Raw genomic sequence first — 21115 nt, 5'->3', positions numbered from 1 at the left:
GCTCGATGGGGTCGCGGCTCTGGTGGTTCAAATTGCGTACCCGCGTATGGACGCCTTTTGCGGGAACGAGAGCCTGGGGTCCTAGGGGGGTGATTGACATGGGGTTCTCGGATGCCAGCCTCGCATATCGCATCTCGCATACGTACTCTGGGCTGGAACCTCGTCAACGGGCTCGCTCTCGTCTTCGACATGTGCCTATGCTTGCTGTGTCCTGGAACTGTGTTTCGAGCTTTGTGTGGACAGGCCCAACAAGAAACAGCGCGGGCGACAGCTACACGCCGTGCTACGTTTCCAGTGTGGCTGAGCTGGGAGCTCCGGGTTGCCGGGCGGCGTCTCCGTTGATCGGGTCCCTTTAGCACAGATCGGATAGGAGAATACGGCGGAAGCTGTAACCTGTCATCTACGGTGGGGACGCTATGCCTGATTGCTGCATTCTGTCAAGCGAGGCATGCAATATGGAAATGAACGACCAGGAAGGCTTTCAGACGAAAGATGCAAGGCTGAGGCCTGGGAATCTCAGCAGCGATGGATACAGCAAATTGTGAGTTGCCAGGCCTCGTGTGCTTCAGTGACTTCATCGCTGGATGCTGCTCAGCTCAGCGTCGCAATATCGTAGCTTGGGTGCTTGGGTACCTCAAGGAAGCTCTGTCCATGGCTACCTCGAGTTAAAGCGGCAATGAGGGGCAACTCATTCCATGGTGGGGCAGCTGGAACTTTTTTTTTGGTTCACGTCTTTTTACCAGCCACCTTACTACAGTATCGTGTCCTTGATCAATCCCTCGACAAGTCCAAGACTTCCGGACCCAGAGTCCGGGAGGGTATCCAATGTTTGACTGGCAGGTGAATTGCCAACTCAGCCTATTGATGATCCCATCATTGGGCTGTAAGAGATTCGCTGGCCATAAGTCTGTCTGCCCAAGTTTCAAAGACTCGAGCTGCATAAACGACGCATTGAGCCGGCCTTGATCAGGGCTCCTCACGTGAGATCTACGCTAGTCCGCTTTCGCTCATTGGCAAGCTTCTTGAAGGTTCCAGAAAAGGGTAGCGAATCAGAAGCAGCCAGTCAGAGCGGGAAGTGGCTCTTGGTGATGGAGAACTTTTTGATGTTGATGAGAGTTCAAGTGAGAGTGAGTGACAGACTGGAAGTTGATAGCAAACAAACTCTACACATCAACACAATACACATACTGCAAGTCCCTCATTCAAGCTTGCAACCAGTCTAAGTGAACCGTCAAAAGGTTTCATTTTTCCAAGAGGCTCCTTCAAACTACCACACCTCAAAAACTCACCCCAAAATAATCCATCATGGGTGACAAGCATCTCAACGAGCTCCTCAAATGGAGCATCGAAAACCAAGAAGCCAGCGAGAACGGCGCCTCAGCACCCGCCGCCGACGCCACAGCCGCAAGAGCCCCCGCCAGCACCCTCAACCCGGAAGCCATCGCCGCCCTCTTCGGCAACGGCCCCAGCGACGCCGAGCTCATGAAGCTCTCCATGGAGGCAATCACCTCCCCGGACCCGGAAATCACCCTCGACAACAAGCTCATCGCCTTTGACAACTTTGAGCAGCTCATCGAGAACCTCGACAACGCGAACAACATCGCCAACCTCGGCCTCTGGACCCCGCTGCTCTCCTGCCTCGAGCACGAGGCCCACGAGCTGCGCCGCATGGCCGCCTGGTGCGTCGGCACCGCCGTCCAGAACAACCTGCCCAGCCAGGAGCGCCTGCTCGCCGTGGGCGGCATCCCGCCCCTCGTGGCGCTCGCGACCAAGGACGGCGAGGAGGAGGCCGTCAGGAGGAAGGCTGTGTATGCGCTCAGCTCCGCCGTACGGAACTACCAGCCCGGCGCGGACGTTCTTACCGATGAGCTGCAGAAGAAGGGCCTGCGTAACGGCAAGGTGGATGCTGAGAACATGGATGACATTGATGACATTATGAATGCGCTCAAGGCCAAGATTACGGCATAGAGAGAAAAAGAATTGCGAGAAAAGGATGGGCTTTGGGGAGGATTTGGTATGGTTAACTTGCATGGACGGCGTTTCGGCGGGTGGTTCGGCATGAGGGTTCTTTTGACGTACGGGGCGACCAAAAGAGACATGGGATTATGGTATTAGACGATTACTACCGCATAAGACGAACCGAGAATTTGATCGCACAATTTTGGCACAAAGTAACACCTCGAGAGTGACCGTATCTGTTGGTACATTCATATACAGGCTTTCTAAATGTGTTGATATCGTACAAAACGGGATACCCCTTCCCAACAATGTCCCCCCTTTTTAATCCTTGAACTTTCCGTAGAAAGGAAGACCAAGAGCCTGCATCAGAAGCCTGGCCTGGCGGTTTGAAGTGGCGCTCGTGTGGATGAAAATATGGCACCCTGGAAGGAGCTACAGAGACTCGTCAGCATTACTGTCACAAGATATAGGCAGACGAAATATCTCACCTTGGCAGGGTACATGTCGTAGTTGATCTGGAGCTCGGGGAACCAGACCAGGTCATCGGGTCTCAGACCGATACCAATACCACCGTTTCCGTCACCAGTGGTTGCGTTGACACCGGGCCAGTCCTTGATCTTGGGCAGGACGAGGTTGATCAACTTGTCAATGAACTCGTACGCCTGGGGACCGTGCATGGTCGTCTTGACACCAGTCTTGTCGCCCTCACGAATCTTCCACTGAATAACGTTGTTCTTGGTCTTGGTGACCTCGGGGACGTTGCCGCTGATGGATTGGATGACCGAGCGGGCGACCTGGAGCTGTCCCGGCAGCTTGGCGGCCGAGGGGATGAAGGTGTGCAGCGATACGGCCAAGACTTTGGGGACGGACCGGCAGTCGATGTTCTTCTCCAGCAGGTCGAGCTTGCTACCACCTCTGGGTCCGCGGAGGGGACGGTTCTTGTTGTATGGCGAAGAGTCGTCCCATGCCCTTAAACGCTCTCGTACCGGGGGGTCTGGTGTACCCGGGGGCTTGTGGAGGTAGGTCATCGTGAGGAGATCGGCGGCGATAGTCGTATCGTACGTCTGGCGCAGTCGAGGGAGGTTGAAGGGTCCAGGAACGAAGTCGCGGGCCGTAGGATCGGTGGAGGGCGGTGATTGAATAGGGTGAAGAGGACCTCTGTCGTACTTAGGGGGATGGTACTGGTATCTGCCGCCTCGTCTATTAGCCTTCTGCTTCACGCAGTAGTTGAGTATTTCAGTGCGCACCTGTTTCCGGGAAGCTGCTGCGGTCTGTCAGACAAGCGCTTCGCCGTGTTGAAAGCTTGAATGGCAGCATCGTCAGGGCCAGGCGCAGCCAGGGACGAGGTCTCGAGGTCGGGGAACTGAGCCTCTGCGGCACCGGTAGATTCGCATCGCCGGGCAACGAGAGGTGTCAATTGCCACGGCGAGCGCTGCCTGCAGACAAACCGAGTTAATCGGGAGCTTTCCCGTAGAGTGGCCATGGCTAGTCGTTCAACTGTGACGCAACCTAACACGTCTGTAAGGGTAAGTCGCGATGCTCGAAATTTCAATCTCGAAATGCTCAAGTCGGCCCGTGCCACCTGTGGCTAGTGCGGTTTTTTTTAATATTAAAGTGGGCCTCAATGTTCAGCTCCGGGGATTGCTGTGGCTTGACTCTTCTGCGGTTGCAAGCCTGGATCTCCAGGCGGCAGAACACGGAGTGACATCCTCATGTCACTCGGGGGCCGTCGGAGCGAACCTCCATGGAACGTGACCAGAAGCCTCCGGACTTTCGGGCCTTCAAGGTCAGTTCGTGGTCGTTGCACTGTCGTCATCAGGAACCAGGCCGCCGTCCGCGGGACACCCTCCATCGAGCTTCGGACTACAGTGAGGCACCGACGATCCATTCTACTAGAGCGGGTAAATCGTGCACGCAGCTCGATTACGTAGCAGTCATTCGGGCCCTCAGCTGAATGTCAGTCACCAGCTCAATGGGTCAGCAAGCGCGCGTTCGGTTGCAGTAGCTGGAGCTTTGCTTTCCGCTATGCTGGGCTGACAGGGTGGGGAGACACACTTGAGCAGCACTCTCGGACACGATCAGGCAAAGATGGGATGGACAGATGCGCAACGATGGACATTGTGTGCCTCTTGCCCTCTTCGATGTGCGGCGGCGGCGCGCGCTAACATGCAGGTTGCCTGATTGTACCCAAGATGGACGCGAAAGCGAACGTGTACAGGTTACGCGAGCGCTTTTTATCGGATTGGAGGTTAGTTTCAGTGACAGATCAATGTCCAACACACACAAGGCGGGGGCTTGGAAGTAGCAGATGGTGCGACAGAGTTTCCATTCATTGTCAAGAGACTTTGATCTTTGCGGGCGTTGGGCGTTGCTATGGGGTGCGGGAGTGTGTGTAAGCGCATTGCTTCTGGTGCTAAGTTAGAGTTGAGCCTCTAGGGTGGCTCAGTGAAAGACACTCGTATTGTTTTCGTTCTTCTAGCTGTTCTTCGTCTGTTCTTGGCGAAGCCTGTTCTGTGTAAAAGGAAACCACGGAGCAGAAGGCTTCTGAAACCACGGAGCATGGGCCATAGAGCCATGATATCGGATCTACTGCGCACGTAGGTCTGGAAGTAAGGGACGCTCTAGGATGTGTCCCATAGGGTATCATTCGGGTCCTAATAAACCACCGCGAAACAAGAGGCGAGACTTGACGAGTCACGTCCAGCCTAAAATGTTCTTGTGCAGGCCATGTCAAGACTTCCACTCAACATTTCCCGTTTTGACTAGGGGATCGAATGACCTGCAATTGATGCGATGGGCGACTTGCCACTTTCATCTTGTTAAATGGGCAGCCTAGTCAATTTCGGATGGTCCTCCCACGACGGACAGGCCCTTACATATGTCACCTCGCGTGGACATTGGATGTTGGGGCAGGCTACTTTTACTCATATTCGGAGCCTGGTCGGTCATATGTAAGAATTGTGGCAGCCAAGCTCAAGAACATTCTGGCTTTCCCCTTGCTATTACACTACCTGCTATGGTCCCATCTCACCACGTAATACGCACCTTCGGCTACCAACCGAAAAAGCCTATACCACAAAAGTCAGCTAGAAGAAGGACAGGTCAGCTCGGGGTCACGGTCATCTTGGATACGTCGTGTCCGTATGTCTGAGGTAACAGTAACAGCAAGCAAGCAAACCTGAAAGTCCGCCTTGCCGCCAACCACCACCGACCTGGCGCTGCCAGACCCCCGAGTCAACTGACGGCAAGTCCGCAAAGGACGCCGAGTGTCCCCAGCAGGAAGTTGAGGTGGAAATCTCTCAGGGGCCGCAAGTACCATCCCACCCAAGCTTTGCCGCGCCGGTACGAAAACACGCCCTTCCATGGTCCGTCCACTTGGTGACTCTCCACACACCAATTCAACGTGGGCACCCTGCCAAAGCTGCTGCTCACATTGGACCCCGAATTTTCTGAGCCAAATCCACGAACCACCACCATCTGACCCTTGTTGGCGCCTGGAGCCAGTCGAAGGTCCTTCGCTACCTTTATTGCTTCAGCAGTCCCCCGTGTGTTCAACCATAGGACCTCGTCTTCCCACTTCTGCTTCTTCTTTCCTTCACGCCGAAGCAACAAAACAAGCAGCATATCTCTTTGGCTTCAGAGAATCGAGCTTGGCTACTTGGTGGACAACAAATACTTGATCAATACCCACACCGTACCGTCGCAGGCTACCAGAACAGCGAAATCCTATCACTCTGCTGCTACATCGGAAAGCCCAGAGTCCAGACCTGATCATCCCAGCGGCCCAGCCCCGTCTTTTGCGACTGCGAAAATCTGCCCCGCCGACACGCGCCAGAACCCCTCCATACCTATCCTCGCACTCGGTGCATTCTTCATCTTCGCTCAGCTTTGCTCCCCACCTCACCCACTCCCGTATTGCTGGCCGATGAGGATGCGACTTTCAACCTGGCCATGATTCTGGACCGCTGAGACGACTGCTTCTCTCGAGTGGCCAAGCCCCTTTGGCACCAAATCGCGAACCTAGCTACTCCAGCTACTGGCAACATACAGGATCTGCAACCATGAAGGGCAAAAAGTTTCTTAGCCTGCGGGACAGGAATGGCACCCATCGCAGGAGCAAATCCTCAGAACCAGGACAAAAGGTGAGCTTCATGTTCCAGGAACTGGAGATGGTCCTTTTCAGAGCCCGTTTCCATGGGGACAGCCACACTAATCCCACATCTCCAAACCTAGAATCGACCACTTTCGTCCGAAGCGTTTAGATCGCTTTTCAAGAGCGATCGAGCACCGACAGACGAGGAAACAAAGGAGAAGGAGATGGCCAAGGTACACCAAGCGCTGGACTGCAACATTGCACAAGTCTAACAACACCATAGATCGAAGACATTACACACCTTCTTGCCGAGAGAAACATCACCGACGTTTCTGCTGAACACATTCGAGACTCCCTGAACAGCAAATTCGCAGACGGCGATGTCGACAAAACCGTCGAGTTCATTCAGCTGCAATGCAAAGCAATGGCCGGCAAGGTTACACACTACAACCCCCAAATCGAGATGGTTGGCGCAGAGAACAGGGGCAACGTCACATGCTACCTTGACTCTCTGTTGTTCGCCATGTTTGCGAAGCTGGACGCCTTCGAATGCATGCTGAAGAACGACTTTACGGACGAACCAAGGCGCAAACTGGTCACGCTGCTGCGCTTGTGGGTGAACATGTTGAGGAGCGGAAAAATGATTCACGCGGATATGGTGAGTTGTGGCCCGTCCTGTAATACTCAACCTATGCTAATCGTCACAGACCAAACTGATCCAGGATGCGCTGGCCGAGTGCGGCTGGAGTGACGCCAAGCTCCTTGAGCAGCAAGATACTTCCGAAGCCTTCGCGTTTGTCACCGAAACGCTCCAATTGCCCCTATTACAACTACAAGTCGACCTCTTTCACCAAGGCAAGAACGACAAGGACGACCACAAGCTGGTCTATGAGAGACTTCTGAATCTAGCGGTGCCACCCGACTCCGAAGGCAAGGGGATCAGACTGGAAGACTGCCTGGAAGAATACTTCAACACACAAGTCGACGTACTCAGAGACAGCCACGAGGACAAGAAAGAGGCGGAGAGGATGGCCCCGAACACAGCCACGAACGGCATACGGATTGTTACTCAAGAGAATGAGCTAGAGGCGGGCGCGCAAGACACGCTGAGTGCATCTCCCGCGCAGCTTTCACCAGTTCTGGAGCGGCGGTGGACAGCCTCGCCAGCACCTAATGGCGCGCCAGAGTCTCCTAGTAGCTCGTCACGACCGACTCCAAGACACCGTTCAACTAGTGTTATACAACGTGTGGTACTGGAGGAGAAGGACAAAGACAAAGGCAAGGGGACCGAGCCGTCTACCATGCTGGAAAAGGCGCGACGGACGAGCTCTACCGTGGTGAAAGCCGTGACGATTCCAGCCTGGCAGTTCTTCAGATTGATTCCGTGGCACGCCGCCGGAAACAAGGAGCCTAAAAACGACATGGAGGTCGCTATGAACTTCAACCAACGCCCTGTTGTCGGTATCTGCCTGAAGCGGTACATGATGTCAAACTCTGGCGTTCCACAGCGCCAGAACACCTTCATCGACATACCGGACAGTCTGAGGCTTCCGCACTTCATGCTTGGCGACGAGACGCAGCTTGAAGAAGACCCCAACGGCTTCAGCATGGAGTATAAGTTAGTGCTACAGTCTGTGGTCTGTCATCGTGGCGACTCCGTCTACAGCGGACACTACATCTCATTCGCCAGAGTTGCGCCCAAACTCCTCACCGATAACAGAAGACACGACAATGACCCCCCTCCCGACTACGAGGAAGCGCAATGGGTCAAATTCGACGACTTGAATATCGAAAACAGGGTCACATATGTGGACGATATCAAGCAAGCCTTGAAAGACGAGATGCCATACCTCCTCTTCTACCAGATCGTACCGATGGTAGAGGTGGCGTCAACAGAGGAGACAGAGACCGAGCCTCCTTCTTACAACGAGTCCAAGGTCAGCGTCAACTTACCGACCACACCAAACCCGGTCAACGGCAATAACTCCGGGATGTCATCATCGCGGAGCGACTACTTTGAGAACACCTCAATATCCCCACCCAAAGCACCTAGCATTCGCTTTTCGTCGGATTTGGAGCGTCCTAGCCGCATAAGCTTCGGTGATGACGAGCCGTACCTAGGATTCAAGGATTCTCGACGGGGTAGCGTCACCTTCACGGACTCCACCCTAGGCACGCCAGCAATCACACCGGATGCTATATCGCCCGCCGTGACCCCGGGAGAGGAGACAACAGCCCAAAGACTCTCACGAGCCGCTGCTCTGTTCACGGGCAAAAGCAAGAGCAGACCTACGAGTCAAGCAGGAGAGGGCCGCATCAGTCTTACGATGACTCGACTCGGCGGGCTCATGCGACCCAGCAAGGAGCCGCTCCGTGACCCCAATAGCAACGTGAGCAGCAACGCGCTCGCGACGTCCATCAGTGCACCTATTCCTGATCCAGTAACTGAAGAGGAATTTGTCGAGAACGCTGATGCCGAACCAACACCGGTTGCGGCACCGGTTGCGGAAACCGACAGAAAAGACTCCAAGGATTTCAAAGAAAGGAAATCCTTGGAGCATCATCACAGGCATCACAAGAGAGGCAAGTCCAAGAGTCGCTCTACGGAAAAGAAGAAGCACAAGGATGGAGATGAGCCGGAGCGAGAGTGCGCAGTGATGTAGAGACTTTTCGACGACAGATCAAGAACGAAGGACAGACAAGAAGACAGAGTTATGAGTTTATCAGCGTGTTGATGAGTTTGGGGTTAGATTCGACGAGAGCTTGTCTCGGCCCTGGAACAGCGAGGAGTTTGGTGGGCCGAGATAGACTTGGAAAGCAGCAGCAGAGAAGAGGTACATACACTGTAGGTGACTTCGCGAGAGAGGTCGCAGCGCCTACAGATGATGAGCAGCACGAGAAGGGCGTTCTAGCGGAGTTTTTGTTCTTTCCTTTCGGGATCATGAAAAGAAAAACGGAATACCACGGAATTGGAAGCAAAGAGGGAGGGAGGGAGTCGATGTCATCCATCCCTCTCTACACACCACAGATAGCTTGGGATAAAAAATAATACTGCTGATGACTGGGTCGTCATTCATCAAGATTCAGCTACCTGACCTAATTTCCCAGTTCTGTGTGTTTCCCTTTTTGACGCGTTTGCATAACCGAATAACCGAATACCATGTTCCTGTTTCCCGCCATTGACTGGGGGAGGAAACGGCGTCCTGAACGTAGGACGCAAAACATCTTCGTGGGCAAAGTTATCCCACGGTACGAGCAAATTTGATGGGGTTTTCCATCCGCGATAGCAAATTCCGATCCGTCGTCCGTTATCAATGACCTTCCTTCCACGTTCGCTCAGGTCCACCACGAACGATAAAGGCAGGGAGATGAATGTGCCTCCCAACATCCTTTTCGTTTTCGAGCAAAGTAATAATCAGTGGACCAATCGAGCTTCCAAAAAAGTTTGGGGAAAAGGAACCCAGTGTGTGTAAAACAACCCTTAGTCCTCATCATTCTGACGATCAGCGACCATCTCGGCAGCCGCGTTGATGACCTTCTCGGGCGGGCGCTCGATGACGACGTTGGGCTCCGCGGGAGACGAGATGCCAGGCATAGGCGAGAGGTTGCCGCTGGCGACACCGCTGGCGCTTCCGCCGCCACCAGGGACGGGGATGATGATGTCCTCGGGGGAGCCGGGGGTGATCTTGGGGTCGACGCCGGGGATGTGAACGCGCTTGGCCTCGTTCTGGTAGGCGGCGGGGATGATCTCGATGATCTCGTCCCGGGGGAACTTGAGGATAGGGATGTCCATGGTGGCGCAGTGCATCAAGTAGGCGTAGAGAACGCGAAGAACAGACTCGTGCGCAATGATGAGGAGATCACTCTGCTCGCGCTCCAGCTCCAGGATGATGGGCTCGAGGCGGACGGCGAGATCGTGGTAGGACTATAGAATGTTAGTGTTGTACAAGGGAAAGCAGCGATGGTCTGTAGGCATACCTCAGCGCGGGGGTATCTATGATGATACGGGTCGAGCTCGTGCTTCTCGACCTCCTCAGGGTAGAGGTGGCGGATAGCTCGCTCCGACATCTTCTCGCAGACACCGGGGTTGATCTGGCTCATCTGCGAACGCTGGCGAACCTTGAAGCCCTTGTTCTTGAGATAATCCGCAGTCTGAACGGTGCGGCAACGGGTGGAGGTCCAGACGGACAGAGGGCGAAGGGGAACGGCATTGCCACCCTTCTCGACGAGGGCGGCGCGCTCCTGCTCGCGGTGCTTCAGAAGCGTCTCGGACATTCGAGCAGCGTACGCCATGCCCTCCTCGGAAAGAGGCGCATCCGCCTTGTACGAGTCTTCTTCGGTGGTAACGCCAGCTCGAACGAAGTAGGTGGTGCGCGACTTGATGTGAAGGTTGGTCAAGTAGAAGACGATGCGGTGAGAGAGGTAGCCAAAGGAGACATTGTTGTAGAAGAACTTCTGTCCCGCGTTGATCATCTTGATGTAGTTGAGCTCCTTCTCGTTCATGGTGTCGAAGACGGGGATCTTCATATCGATGCGGCGCAAGTACAACTTGGCGGCCTCATCGGGGTCCATGCCGGCGAACTGTACATGTTAGCAACGCACGGCTGTCGATTTCGTATGAGTACTCACGTCAGGGGAGGAGATCTTGACATTGCGCGCATTCTCACGCAGAATGGCCTCATCGTCGACGAAGGACTCAATGAACAGCGTCTACGAAACGTTAGTGACTTGAGTCAGTATAGTAGTCAAAACAAATCTCACCTGAACGTCGTGCTTCGCAAGCTCCTTAGCCAAGGCGCGACGACCAGCCGCAGTGGGGTTGACAGCATCGTAGATCGCAACCTGACCATTCTCATGGTTCAGCCAGGCATAGATATCCTCGCGGCACTTCTTCAGAATCTTCTGACGAAGAATGACGGACTGAGGAGAAGCGTCGGGGAAGAAGTAATCCTCAGGAACGATACCGCCCTTTCCAACGGTTGCACGACGATAGTCACCGAGGTGAAAGATGCGCGTCTTGACTCCCAACCTGAGAAAATGTCAGCTAAAGCGCCTCAGACAAGCCTTTTCGACTCACCAGCCCAAGTAACGCGCCAGGGAAACGCAGATGTGGCTGAAAAATGTTAGCTTTTTTTTTTCTTTTCAGACCGATGCTGGAGGAGTAACTTACGTCTTGCCACGAGCCGGAAGGCCTACCATGACAATCGCGATGCGACCAGAATGGAACAGGCGGCCAGACATTGTGCTATAGAGCTGAGCCGGCGCCATATCCTGATCCTCGGGGACATCATGAATGCCGTCGATGAAGGTCGAGCTCTTGCGACGGTATCTCGGCGCGTTGGCCGCGATTTCGGCGGTACTGTCATGAGAAGGCACGTCAATACCAAGTTCTCCGAGTTCCGGTCGAGGGCGAAAGAAGATTCTCTGGAGTTCGAAGATGCCGAGCATCTCGGCCCAGTCCATGGCAGCCCTCTCTCTCTCCATGACTGATCAGGTCGTAAAAGAGGATCAGAGGTAGTGATAGATGTTTCGATAGGGAAGTTGATGAGTAGGGAATAGAAGATGAATAAGGCAGTGATTTCAGAGCAGAGAATGAGTTTCAGAGGTAGTGATGGATATTGTGATGGGTAAGTTGACAGAGAAGAGAAGAAATAGAGTGAGCTCAGTGTAGAGAGAGAGGGAGAAAGAGAGGGAAGCAGGAGAAGTAAACAGCAGCTTAAGGGGCATGGAAAGAGGGGGCAAAGGGCGCTCGCCACGTTTGTAGTTCTGGTGATGTCGTGCGTCCTATTTGGGTATTCACACCTGGACACACCCGCCTCGTTTGTAAATAAGATCTCATAGCCACCAGCCGTCGACAGTCGAAAGTTGAGTATAGTCAGGCATGCTGAGTTTGGGTGGGAAGAGTCCAGTCGGGCGTGGGCTGTTTGAACGTGGTTGAGTTTGTTGGCAGCATGACAGCCCATGACAGAATGGTGAGTCCGAAGGTGACGGCCTCTGTTTCTGGGACTTTGTTTGTGTCCTTATGCCCCAGTGTGTTGAGATGAGCCAAAGACGCCTTTCAACTCTTGCCAATAGTCATTCGTGACGAGACCGTGCAAACAGCCATATGATGATGGACCTTTGCCATGGCAGTCTTTGTCTTATCAAGCGTTGCAAGTTCCTCTCACTTGAAAGTTGGACCTGTCATTGCGAAGATAGAAGATCCTGTATATCAGGAGGTCGGATTAGGGGCGAGCCATTATCGATAATGGAAGAGGGCTTAGGCGAGGTAGATTTGGCCAGCATAACTGACGAGTTGGCTTATAATCCAGCTTTCTGGAGACACTAGCTTCCTAAAAGCGACACGTGTTTCTGACTGGATTCGAAACGAAATCACGTAGTGTTTAGAAGCACTTGCCTCAGTCACAGAGGGGAAACTGGTATGCAGAATATGAACCGGCGGGGTTATGAAGACCCCTCCTTTTACAATAGATAGGTATCTAAGAAGAAAGGAACTCACAGTAGTGTGTCCATTCTGACGGTTGGAGCCGAATCTTTCCTGGAACCTCGAAACAACAACGGAGTCAAGGATGATGCTCCGTCGTCTGAGCTGGGAGCGGGTTGCGCTTGAGGCAACTACTCCGTACGGCCTCTGGACCGGGTGGAGGGACCGCTGCGGAAGACAAGAGCGGAGACACGGCGACGCACTGTCTGCTCTCGAGGTTCGGATGTGTTAAGTTGAGGGAAGTAGCCGTCGTTCTCCAGTCCTCGCGAAGTTTATCCGAGGTGTATCTTGCTCTCGATCAAGCGCAACGAACTTTGGTTGCAGCAGGTAAAATCGCGCAGGTAAGTTGCTTCAAAGGGTTTGGCGATGGCTATTCGAGGTTGAAGTGGCACTGGTGTCTGAGCTGTCCCGTTCCGATTTAAGCCGCCAATTTTTGTACGGCCCGCGGCTCTTACAAGGAGACTTTACGAAGGCCTGTGCTGCCGAAGCCCAACCAAAGAAGTGTTCAAGGAGTGGCGTAGAGTATGGTGAAATTCGCGAAGTCCCAGGAATCGTGATTCTAGGAATTTGAAGCCGAGGATATCTGAGATGTGAGTTGAACTAGGTCGTCGTCGCCCAGTAGCAAATCGCTTAGGTAGTTAGTGAGCACAAAGACTAACACTGTGAGAAGAGAAGGTGTTGGGCTCAGCGACAGAGAGGGCCAAGGGAACGTACCGGATGCGGGCAAGGGTCTGTCGTCCACCCTGGGACTAGCCCGGGGAGACGACCCGACAAGTCAGACCCGGTTAAGCTTCGGACCGACAGGGCCTGCTGGCCTGACGTAAGTCACTGCTGCCACCTAGAAAGCTGATGTTCATCACGTGATGAGGCAAGTACGATTCTGTCATTGACCGGGAGCTGGAGCTCCAGAAGAAAGATCCACCGCGACTTGGACCTGCCAGCTGTTCCCATTGGATTTAGCGTGGCATTGTGGCTCGTGCTCGACCAGCACCTCTGGCTGTAATCAGCGAAGAAATTTATTCAGACTTTCCAATCATCACCAACCCGACTCCGACTCGACGACCCTCTCTCCCCCCAACGCCCCTGCCTGCCCATTGCGCGAGCATCAACCGATCCCCAGGGCAGTCGCAGCTGTATTCTTTCGAATAGATTCAGATCATCTGGTTCCCGTATTCTTCTCTTTCCGCCTTTTTTTCTTTTCTTGCCCTTCCTCTACCCGGTTCTGTTCGACTCAGGCCGGCGCCGACCATCGCAGCAATGGCGTCAAGCTTGGAACAAATCCAGAATGTTCTCCTGAACAACCCCGTCGCCAACTCCCTCTCAGATGCCATCAGCTCCTTCTCGGAACGGAGGGCGAAGCTCGGCTTGTCCAATCCCGGTACCACCGAGAACTTGACTAGGGAGGTCCAGCGCGATGTCTTGCTCACGAACTACATGTTCACCGGCCTTCGCGCCGACCTGACCAAGGCCTTCAGCATGTCGCCTCTGTTCCAGGTTTCTCACCAATTCGCCATGGGCGAGCGTTTGAACCCGTACACCTTTGCTGCGTTGTACGGAACAAGCAAGGTTCGTCGACAATTGCGCTGCGAAGCAAAGCGCGATGAATCTAGCTAACTGGTTTTCTTAGGTCTTCTTGCAAGGAAATATGGACAACGACGGCCAGCTCTCCACCCGATTCAACTACCGATGGTCCGATAAGCTCGTCTCGAGAACTCAGTTCCAGGCCGCCCCTGGCGCCGGTCAGGAGATGCTCCAGTTCGAGAACGAATACACCGGCGACGACTTCACGGCTTCTCTTAAGATGCTCAACCCTTCCTGCCTGGACGGCGGTGTTACCGGTATCTTCATCGGTAGCTACCTCCAGTCGGTCACCCCCAAGCTTGCCCTCGGCCTCGAGACCGTCTGGCAGCGCCAGGCCATGACCCAGGGTCCCGAGACTGCCACATCATACTGCGCCCGTTACAAGTCCAACGACTGGGTTGCCACCGCTCAGCTCCAGGCTCAGGGTGCTCTGAACACCTCCTACTGGAGACGTCTGTCTGAGAAGGTTCAGGCCGGTGTTGACCTGTCCCTCTCGCTTGTCCCCGGTGCCGCTGGCGTCATGGGCGGTTTCCAGAAGGAGGGTGTCACCACTATTGGTGCCAAGTACGACTTCAGAATGTCTACCTTCCGCGCCCAGGTTGACTCCAAGGGCAAGCTCAGCTGTTTGTTGGAGAAACGCATTGCCGCCCCCGTCATGATGACTCTGGCTGCTGATGTTGACCACTTTTCTGTACGTACAACAATATCTTGGAAACGGAGAAGTTCACATACTAACAAATTCTCTAGCAACAAGCAAAGATCGGTGTCGGTATCTCCATCGAGGCTGGTGGCGAGGAGCTCCAGGAGCAGCAGGAGACTCTGGGTGCTCAGGGAACCCCCAACATCCCCTTCTAAACCTGAAAAGAAACACGAGGACGGCTTGGTGCATAGCCAAGTCAGAACCGAAGCTCCGCTCCTAATCGAACCCAATAATTGATGTTTTTCCCCGGCGAGGACAAGAAACGATCTCGACGAACTTGATTTTCTTTCGCAAGTTCTCATTCTTATACTGCTGTCTTAGTACAAACGACTTCACGCCTCAACAGCACGGACCCGACGAACCAGAGTATCGGATACTCCCCTCCCCTCTGGAGGTCTAGTCCGCCCGTCACGTTCTTGTTCGTCGAACCTCGACTTCTTTACTCGGCCGGATAGAAAGACCTGTGTATATTACGCTCAGCCCGAGCACAAGAATCAGGGCCAATATGGTGGTGTATTGGCCGGCTTGGATGCATTTTGGGAGGCTTGGAACGGCATACCCGAAGCGGAGTGGCTGATGCCACAACTCACGAGAGCATCTACACAAGGCTGCACATTACGAATGGCCTCCGTGATGAACAACTCTCGTATGTACTGTGTATGAAGGAGATAGAATTCAATGCTGATATAACATCACTTGCCATGTACCATGAGTATACTATAAACGTGAGGCAAGATATTGGACTGCGCAAAGTCTCCGGAACGCCTCACAAACAAAACTTTGCTCTGGGCAGTTTGCTAATTACGCTAGATATGTTCAGACTACTACAGGTTGTTACTCCGAAGCAATTTGCTTGTACAGCGCCTTCAGCTCATCGTCGCTCATTTCCTTGATGCCAAGCAACGCGTTGTCGCTCTTCGCCCACGGCTGGGCAAACTCCTTCTTGGAGCACGCGTACAAGAGCTGGGGGTACATCACATCAGGCGTCATGATACCCTTCTTGATAGACTCCATACAGTTCGCGTAGATCGCGTCAACGTCGACAGTCGTCGTCTCCCACGAACCGCTCACGGCCTCCTGAGCGAGCGCACCCATCTGCTTCTGCGACTTGACGGCGGACTGAATGTACGCGATCCTGTTGGCCGTCTCCTCGGGGTGCAGCAGGGTGCCCACGACAGCCTTGCCGACGTCGGCGAGCATCGTGTAGGGGATGACGTTGTCGCCGTCGTTGAAGAGCGAGAGCTTCTTGTTCTTGACGTCGACGCCCATGAAGCTGGACCGGATGCCCCAGTCGAGGAAGGGCCCGTTGGTGACGATGGTGTAGGTGAATTTGCCGCCGGGCGTCTCCTGGGCCTTTTGCTGCATGTGGCCGTGCGTCAGGGCCTTTATGCCAAAGATGGGCAGGCTGGGCACGTGGGCGCGCGTTGGGTCCAGGCCGAAGTCGGGCGGGATGTAGCGGTAGACGCCTGCGGCGACGGCGGCGTCGACGACGCAGGTTGCTACTTTGGGGTCGAAGCTGTTTGTCGAGTTGATGAGGGCATCTTGGCCCTTTAGGGCCTGGGTTAGGGAATCGAGGGACTCGTAGTCTACCTCTTTGACTGTGACGCCCGTGGGGAACTTTTGGGAGCCGGTTTTGCGGGTTAGGATTGTGATGGTGAATTTGTTGGAGTCCATGAGGGCCTTGAGGAGGGACGGGCCCAGGTTGCCGCCGGCCTGGAGTTTGTCAATGGGTGTTCAATCAGGGAGATGAGGTGATACTTACGCCGGCGAGAGCGACGTTCTTGATTGTTGGTGCCATGATGTCTAATTGGTAATGATCTTATGTTTCTTCTTGAGGAGCAAATCCAAAGTCTCTCATGAGTATTCAAGCTGGCTGCAGGTCCTTCTTATGAGCTCCGGAAGCTAAGCTATCTAAGAGGTGAACAAGGATGAGAGCTGCGTCGCGTCAGGTTCCGGACAGGAAGCTTCGAAAGCATATGCCGCTGTGACGCCATTCCGTTCCAGGCTCGTCTGAAGGTGATGCCGGTCCTTCATTCATGTTCGAACCGCCCGCGGGAAAGGAGTGACCTTCGCTCTTTCGCGCTCTTGAGCTCTGACCCTTTTGTCATCGTGGGAAATGGTTACAGCAGATGGGGCGCACGTCCGGTTCAACGTTCTCGAATACGTGCTGTGGCGGGTGTCTTTGCGTTTCTGCACTACACGGGCTGCCGCCATTTTGACATCTCGATTGTGTTTTTAAAACAGAACGCTGGGAAGCTCCGGGGACTACCCAAAGACATATCCACTGACAAGGTAGCCGTAGTCATTGGCTATCTATGCTGAGTCACCGTGAACAGGCCGGCAAACGATCGGTAACTGAGAATCAAACCCACGGAGGTATATAAGAGAGATTGAAAATGCAGAAGCTGCTCTTGGAATGTCTCGCCCCGCTCAGATTTAAAGAACATGCGCAGTCCATTGGCTCTGCAGCTGTCTGGATATGCATGACATTAGCCTTCAAGAGATGAGATGATGAGAGCCCGTGGCGGGTAAGCCGGATACGGGAACCTCACCATGTACTTCAAACTCAATTTACAAGAGCAAGAGAAAGCAATGAGACACCACAAATCCAAAACCCGAAGCTGACAAAAGAGAGATATGATTCTGAAGCGCGCGGGCACCCCGGCACGTTACGAATCCCGGTTGCGGTCGGTGCCGGAGTGGGGCCCCGGACACCGGAGGTCCGGTGGCCTGATCTTCGGGATGGTCGGGCGAGGTTGGGATACCCCTTCGACGAACGTTTCTCTGCTTGCTCAAGTCATCTTAGGTCTAGTTTATTGATTGAGAGCAAGATGGCAGTGGGAGTATGGAGTTCAATGGGACATGTTGTGAGTGCGAAATTGCTTCGCGTATGTGGCTTGGTGTTTCTCGTCCTCTTGTTCTCTCTGATCATTTTTCAATCGTCTTGTTGGAAGCGCGGTCTGCTCTTTGAAGAGGAGCAGGGAGGTTCACAGACTAAATAGGTGCCCATGACAAGTCAGTATGCTCTTCAGAAGAAAGTTCATCAAGACCATCTACAGCAATCAGAAAGACATAGAACCAGGAGCATGCACTGTCTAGCCTGCCCGGATAAGTTGCAGCCAAGCTCATAAAGCAACCTACATACACTATCCACACTTCAAGACGCATGATGCTCAGATTTCCCCTCCTTTGCACTGCCTTACCAAATGCCCAACAAAAAAAGCGGTTCAACTACAACTTCAAAATATTCACAATATCAAGGAAAAAGGTAATGCGGCGACCGAGACTCGAACTCGATGCATAAGCAAACGCCATTGAAGAAAATGGGAAGCTTATATGTTACCCTTACACCACCGCCGCAAGGAAGAGGAGCTTTGTGAGCTTGCTGCAAGTCCGAGGCATAAGCACACCTTATGTAGGGTCCTGAGGGGGGTTAAGGGAAGAGCTAGGCTCGATTGAGAGCCCCGTCCAACCAACCGTAAGGTACGACCGAAAGGCCGGGCGGGTGTAGGAGGACGTTTCACGGGTGTTGGTATTCGGTAGGGAGCAGGTATAGTTTCCCTGAATGTCTGGGGTAAATGATGAAGAGTGTCCGTTTCTCGAGAGAAGAGGAAGGGAAATGAAAGGAATTGGGAGAAGTGAAATGCTCAGGAATAAAAATGAGAAGAAAAGATTTTGGGTGCTATTAGGATATTACTTTTTTTTTCCCCCATGGCAAAACAGAGTGGTGGTCAGTGCACCAATGACCGCCACTCACCAGCAGATAACCCAAAGGCTCAACTCTTAGCACCGTTCCCGTCTTCACTGCTGTTGTTGGCACCATCACCATGCGTCCCTTCTCAAGTCTCCTTATCCACCTTTGTTTTCTTCTCTATAACTGCTATTATGATAGATAGCTGGAAAGGATAGAGAGAGAAAGAGAGACGACAGCTCATCAAGAAGAGGTCCAGCTAGTGTGCTAGCCCATGCTAAGCTCCTTGTATTCCAAGTACTATCGCTACTCTTCAGTATAACGGACCCTGAGACCTCGATCTTTCCATTGCTCCGAGTTCTATTCTTCTTAATCTAGAAGAACTCAATCGAACTGCGATTGAGTGAAACCCATCAAACTTAAGTGGGCTTGATTGTGCTTTTGCTTTGAGAGGCCTGCCATCTACCATGAAATCGCCTTCCCTAGACCAGACTTGCTGTGCGTAGTATTGCTGGCCGTAGAAGCGGGCGCCAGAGAGAATAGCATCAGCCAAAGACATGTACGGACCTTCCTGACGCATGCCTTTATCGTCGTTTCGTAGCGCAAGAGGGAGCTTTTTTCAATCGATCACGTACGTTTGCAGCGGTCCCTGACTGGTCCCTTGGCTCGAAGGTAGTTCGAAGACCAAAGCAAAGTCTCGTTCGTCAGCTGGTTCTGGCAGATTGCAGCGCAGGATGTACTGCCAAGGCTTGTCATCGGGGCTTCCTGGCACATTGGCAGGCGGTGGCATGGCGATGACAGTGTCGAATCTAGCTACGTCATTCTTGTAAGACATCGGAGGAAATGTTTCGATAATATTTAGCGGAGGGGCGGTGTGGACGGACGTCGAATAAGGGTTCAGGAAAAATATTCGAAAGGTGCCTGCGGCCAGTGACCGCTCCCATGAAGGCTCCCGCACGATGACCAGCTCTTTGCAGTTGGCCTCTCCCAGGTTCTTGAGACTAGTTTCGGAGAGTGCGACCGGCCCAGAGGGAGACCTAACAAACTCGTCGCCTGTATGCTTCGAAGGAGAGTTGTTTGCGAACAGCGGAAGACAGATCCTGTGACCTTTATCATCAAGAACATTTAACAACGCATAGTAGCAGTTGGGCGCGTTGTGCGATCCGCTCTTGAACTCAGACAGCAGGAGAACAGAGATTGATTCGGAGGCCTCTGTTGGTCATCCGAAACTCCGAAGAGGACCGTTCTATGACAGTGTCAGTATAAAATGAAGCGGCTCTTGTCATTGCAGCCGGTGATGTTGCAAAGAATTGTCCTCTGGTGTTGATAGCTCTGGTGTTGATAGCTCTGGTGCTGATAGGATTTCTGGGACCCCAGCAGACCAGTAGACTTTGGTCAGTGGTTTCCTTAATAATCTCTTGTTGCAGACGGACGAAGGCCATGTCACCCTCTCCGTAAAGAAGAGGCATATTGATGTCGAAGAGACCAAGGAGACAGTACGCCAAATCCTCTTTGCGTCAAGTCTGTCTCCTACTTGCCCACGACATTCTCGATGCCAGGCAAACATCAAGGAACGAATGTGTTTGTACCAAGATAGTCCTTGGTATACCAGTGATTTCTGAAAGTTGACCTTCCAAGGACTTTTTAGCTCCCACGGGCTCCCACTTCTTGTTATAGAAGTCCATGTCTAGTGGGGCCAAGAGCTCTTGCAGTGTCCACCCCCTGGTGAACCATCTGCAATGTGCGAACTCGAAAGGGGCGGTCCTAGCACTATCTGGCCCGAAATCCGACAAAAACACAAGACATAAGCGCGCCTCTTGGTACCATCGGAACATGGAGTTGATGGCTTCGGACAGTTCGGCACTGCTGATCTTGTCTATACAGCACGTGTCAACCCAAACATATTGTAATTCATGTTCTTTTGCAAGGCGTGCGCTCTGGACAATCTTGTCGGACCGTTGTCGTAGACTCTTGGCCTTGTTCGTCGACTTTATCGTAGCCGACGCCACTAGGGCTTCGACAGAAGCAAAAGCTTCGCGATTCTGCTCGTATTCGTGGAGCCAGCAGAGATATTGAAACGTAACTTCATCCCTTTCCCAAGTGTGAGAGAGAATCGCGTATTCAGGCATGTCGTCATCAAAGAATTCCTCCAACTGGAGGGAATCAACATTGATGAGCCTCATGCTTCCTTTGGATCGGAGAACCTTCGCGAGCACTAGTCTAAAATAGACGGTGCTGATTGAGACTGACTTTGCTGGTACAGTCAGTAATGCAGCACGCCGACCCATAAGTGAGATGTATGAATAATAGCGAAACGTTGAATACTTACGTAGATCAGCTCGGCGAAGAAGTCAGAAACTCGGTCGATTTGAACACTTCCGGTGCCGTGACTGAAGGTGCGGAAGTTAGTAAAGAGCGACCAAGAACTTCTACTTGGCGACCATTCAGCAGGACGGTCCCAGCTGGGCCGCACCAACACGTGAGGGGGATGCATGATAAACGAGGCTGCCTTCTACCAGCCAATGGATGGGGAGATAAATTCATGTTCTAAGGTATGTACGATATGTACCAATCGATTCCCTCATAGTGCTACCAAAAACTCCAGTA

The 21115-nt window shown here is 53.2% G+C and overlaps 7 protein-coding genes and 1 non-coding gene across 8 annotated transcripts; 3 read left to right on the top strand and 5 right to left on the bottom strand.

The window, feature by feature from the left end:
* Positions 1–1305: 1305 nt before the first annotated feature.
* On the top strand, positions 1306–1968 carry BDP81DRAFT_444226 (nucleotide exchange factor Fes1; the record flags this gene model as incomplete). Its single annotated transcript, XM_060591806.1, has 1 exon — positions 1306–1968. The coding sequence occupies one exon, from the start codon at positions 1306–1308 to the stop codon at positions 1966–1968; it is 663 nt and encodes a 220-aa protein (XP_060451534.1).
* Positions 1969–2280: 312 nt separating this feature from the next.
* On the bottom strand, positions 2281–3442 carry BDP81DRAFT_444225 (ribosomal L5P family protein; the record flags this gene model as incomplete). Its single annotated transcript, XM_060591805.1, has 3 exons — positions 2281–2391; positions 2448–3159; positions 3207–3442. 3 exons carry the CDS (start codon positions 3440–3442, stop codon positions 2281–2283), a joined length of 1059 nt encoding a protein of 352 aa, XP_060451533.1.
* A 2578-nt stretch (positions 3443–6020) lies between these two features.
* Positions 6021–8715, top strand: BDP81DRAFT_456470 (ubiquitin carboxyl-terminal hydrolase-domain-containing protein; the record flags this gene model as incomplete). The annotated part of the gene is made up of 4 exons (XM_060593172.1): positions 6021–6101; positions 6193–6285; positions 6336–6710; positions 6760–8715. 4 exons carry the CDS (start codon positions 6021–6023, stop codon positions 8713–8715), a joined length of 2505 nt encoding a protein of 834 aa, XP_060451532.1.
* An 818-nt stretch (positions 8716–9533) lies between these two features.
* Positions 9534–11500, bottom strand: BDP81DRAFT_305707 (6-phosphofructo-2-kinase; the record flags this gene model as incomplete). Its single annotated transcript, XM_060583196.1, has 6 exons — positions 9534–9977; positions 10031–10633; positions 10682–10762; positions 10814–11081; positions 11130–11165; positions 11223–11500. The coding sequence occupies 6 exons, from the start codon at positions 11498–11500 to the stop codon at positions 9534–9536; spliced, it is 1710 nt and encodes a 569-aa protein (XP_060451531.1).
* Positions 11501–13793: 2293 nt separating this feature from the next.
* BDP81DRAFT_306829 (eukaryotic porin) lies at positions 13794–14972 on the top strand (the record flags this gene model as incomplete). Its single annotated transcript, XM_060583312.1, has 3 exons — positions 13794–14102; positions 14164–14808; positions 14865–14972. The coding sequence occupies 3 exons, from the start codon at positions 13794–13796 to the stop codon at positions 14970–14972; spliced, it is 1062 nt and encodes a 353-aa protein (XP_060451530.1).
* A 679-nt stretch (positions 14973–15651) lies between these two features.
* BDP81DRAFT_388413 (isoflavone reductase) lies at positions 15652–16615 on the bottom strand (the record flags this gene model as incomplete). The annotated part of the gene is made up of 2 exons (XM_060587116.1): positions 15652–16530; positions 16580–16615. The coding sequence occupies 2 exons, from the start codon at positions 16613–16615 to the stop codon at positions 15652–15654; spliced, it is 915 nt and encodes a 304-aa protein (XP_060451529.1).
* A 1474-nt stretch (positions 16616–18089) lies between these two features.
* On the bottom strand, positions 18090–18177 carry BDP81DRAFT_t4. Its single transcript has one exon. It is a non-coding gene; the product is annotated as a tRNA-Gly (tRNA).
* A 1652-nt stretch (positions 18178–19829) lies between these two features.
* BDP81DRAFT_4729 (heterokaryon incompatibility protein-domain-containing protein) lies at positions 19830–20867 on the bottom strand. Its single transcript, XM_060594631.1, has 2 exons — positions 20838–20867; positions 19830–20762 (listed from the first exon to the last, which is right to left on the bottom strand). Exon 2 carries the CDS (start codon positions 20689–20691, stop codon positions 20026–20028), a length of 666 nt encoding a protein of 221 aa, XP_060451528.1. The 5' UTR covers positions 20692–20762; positions 20838–20867; the 3' UTR covers positions 19830–20025.
* Between the last annotated feature and the right edge of the window lie 248 nt (positions 20868–21115).

Source organism: Colletotrichum phormii (assembly GCF_030913505.1).
Source record: "Colletotrichum phormii strain CBS 102054 chromosome Unknown BDP81scaffold_1, whole genome shotgun sequence".
Lineage (NCBI taxonomy): Eukaryota > Fungi > Ascomycota > Sordariomycetes > Glomerellales > Glomerellaceae > Colletotrichum > Colletotrichum phormii.
This window is presented reverse-complemented; position numbering and strand designations above follow the sequence as displayed.

Coding starts and splice junctions, on each gene's coding strand:
- BDP81DRAFT_4729 (XM_060594631.1), bottom strand. CDS start 20,691: ATGAGGCTCATCAATGTTGATTCCCTCCAGTTGGAGGAATTCTTTGAT.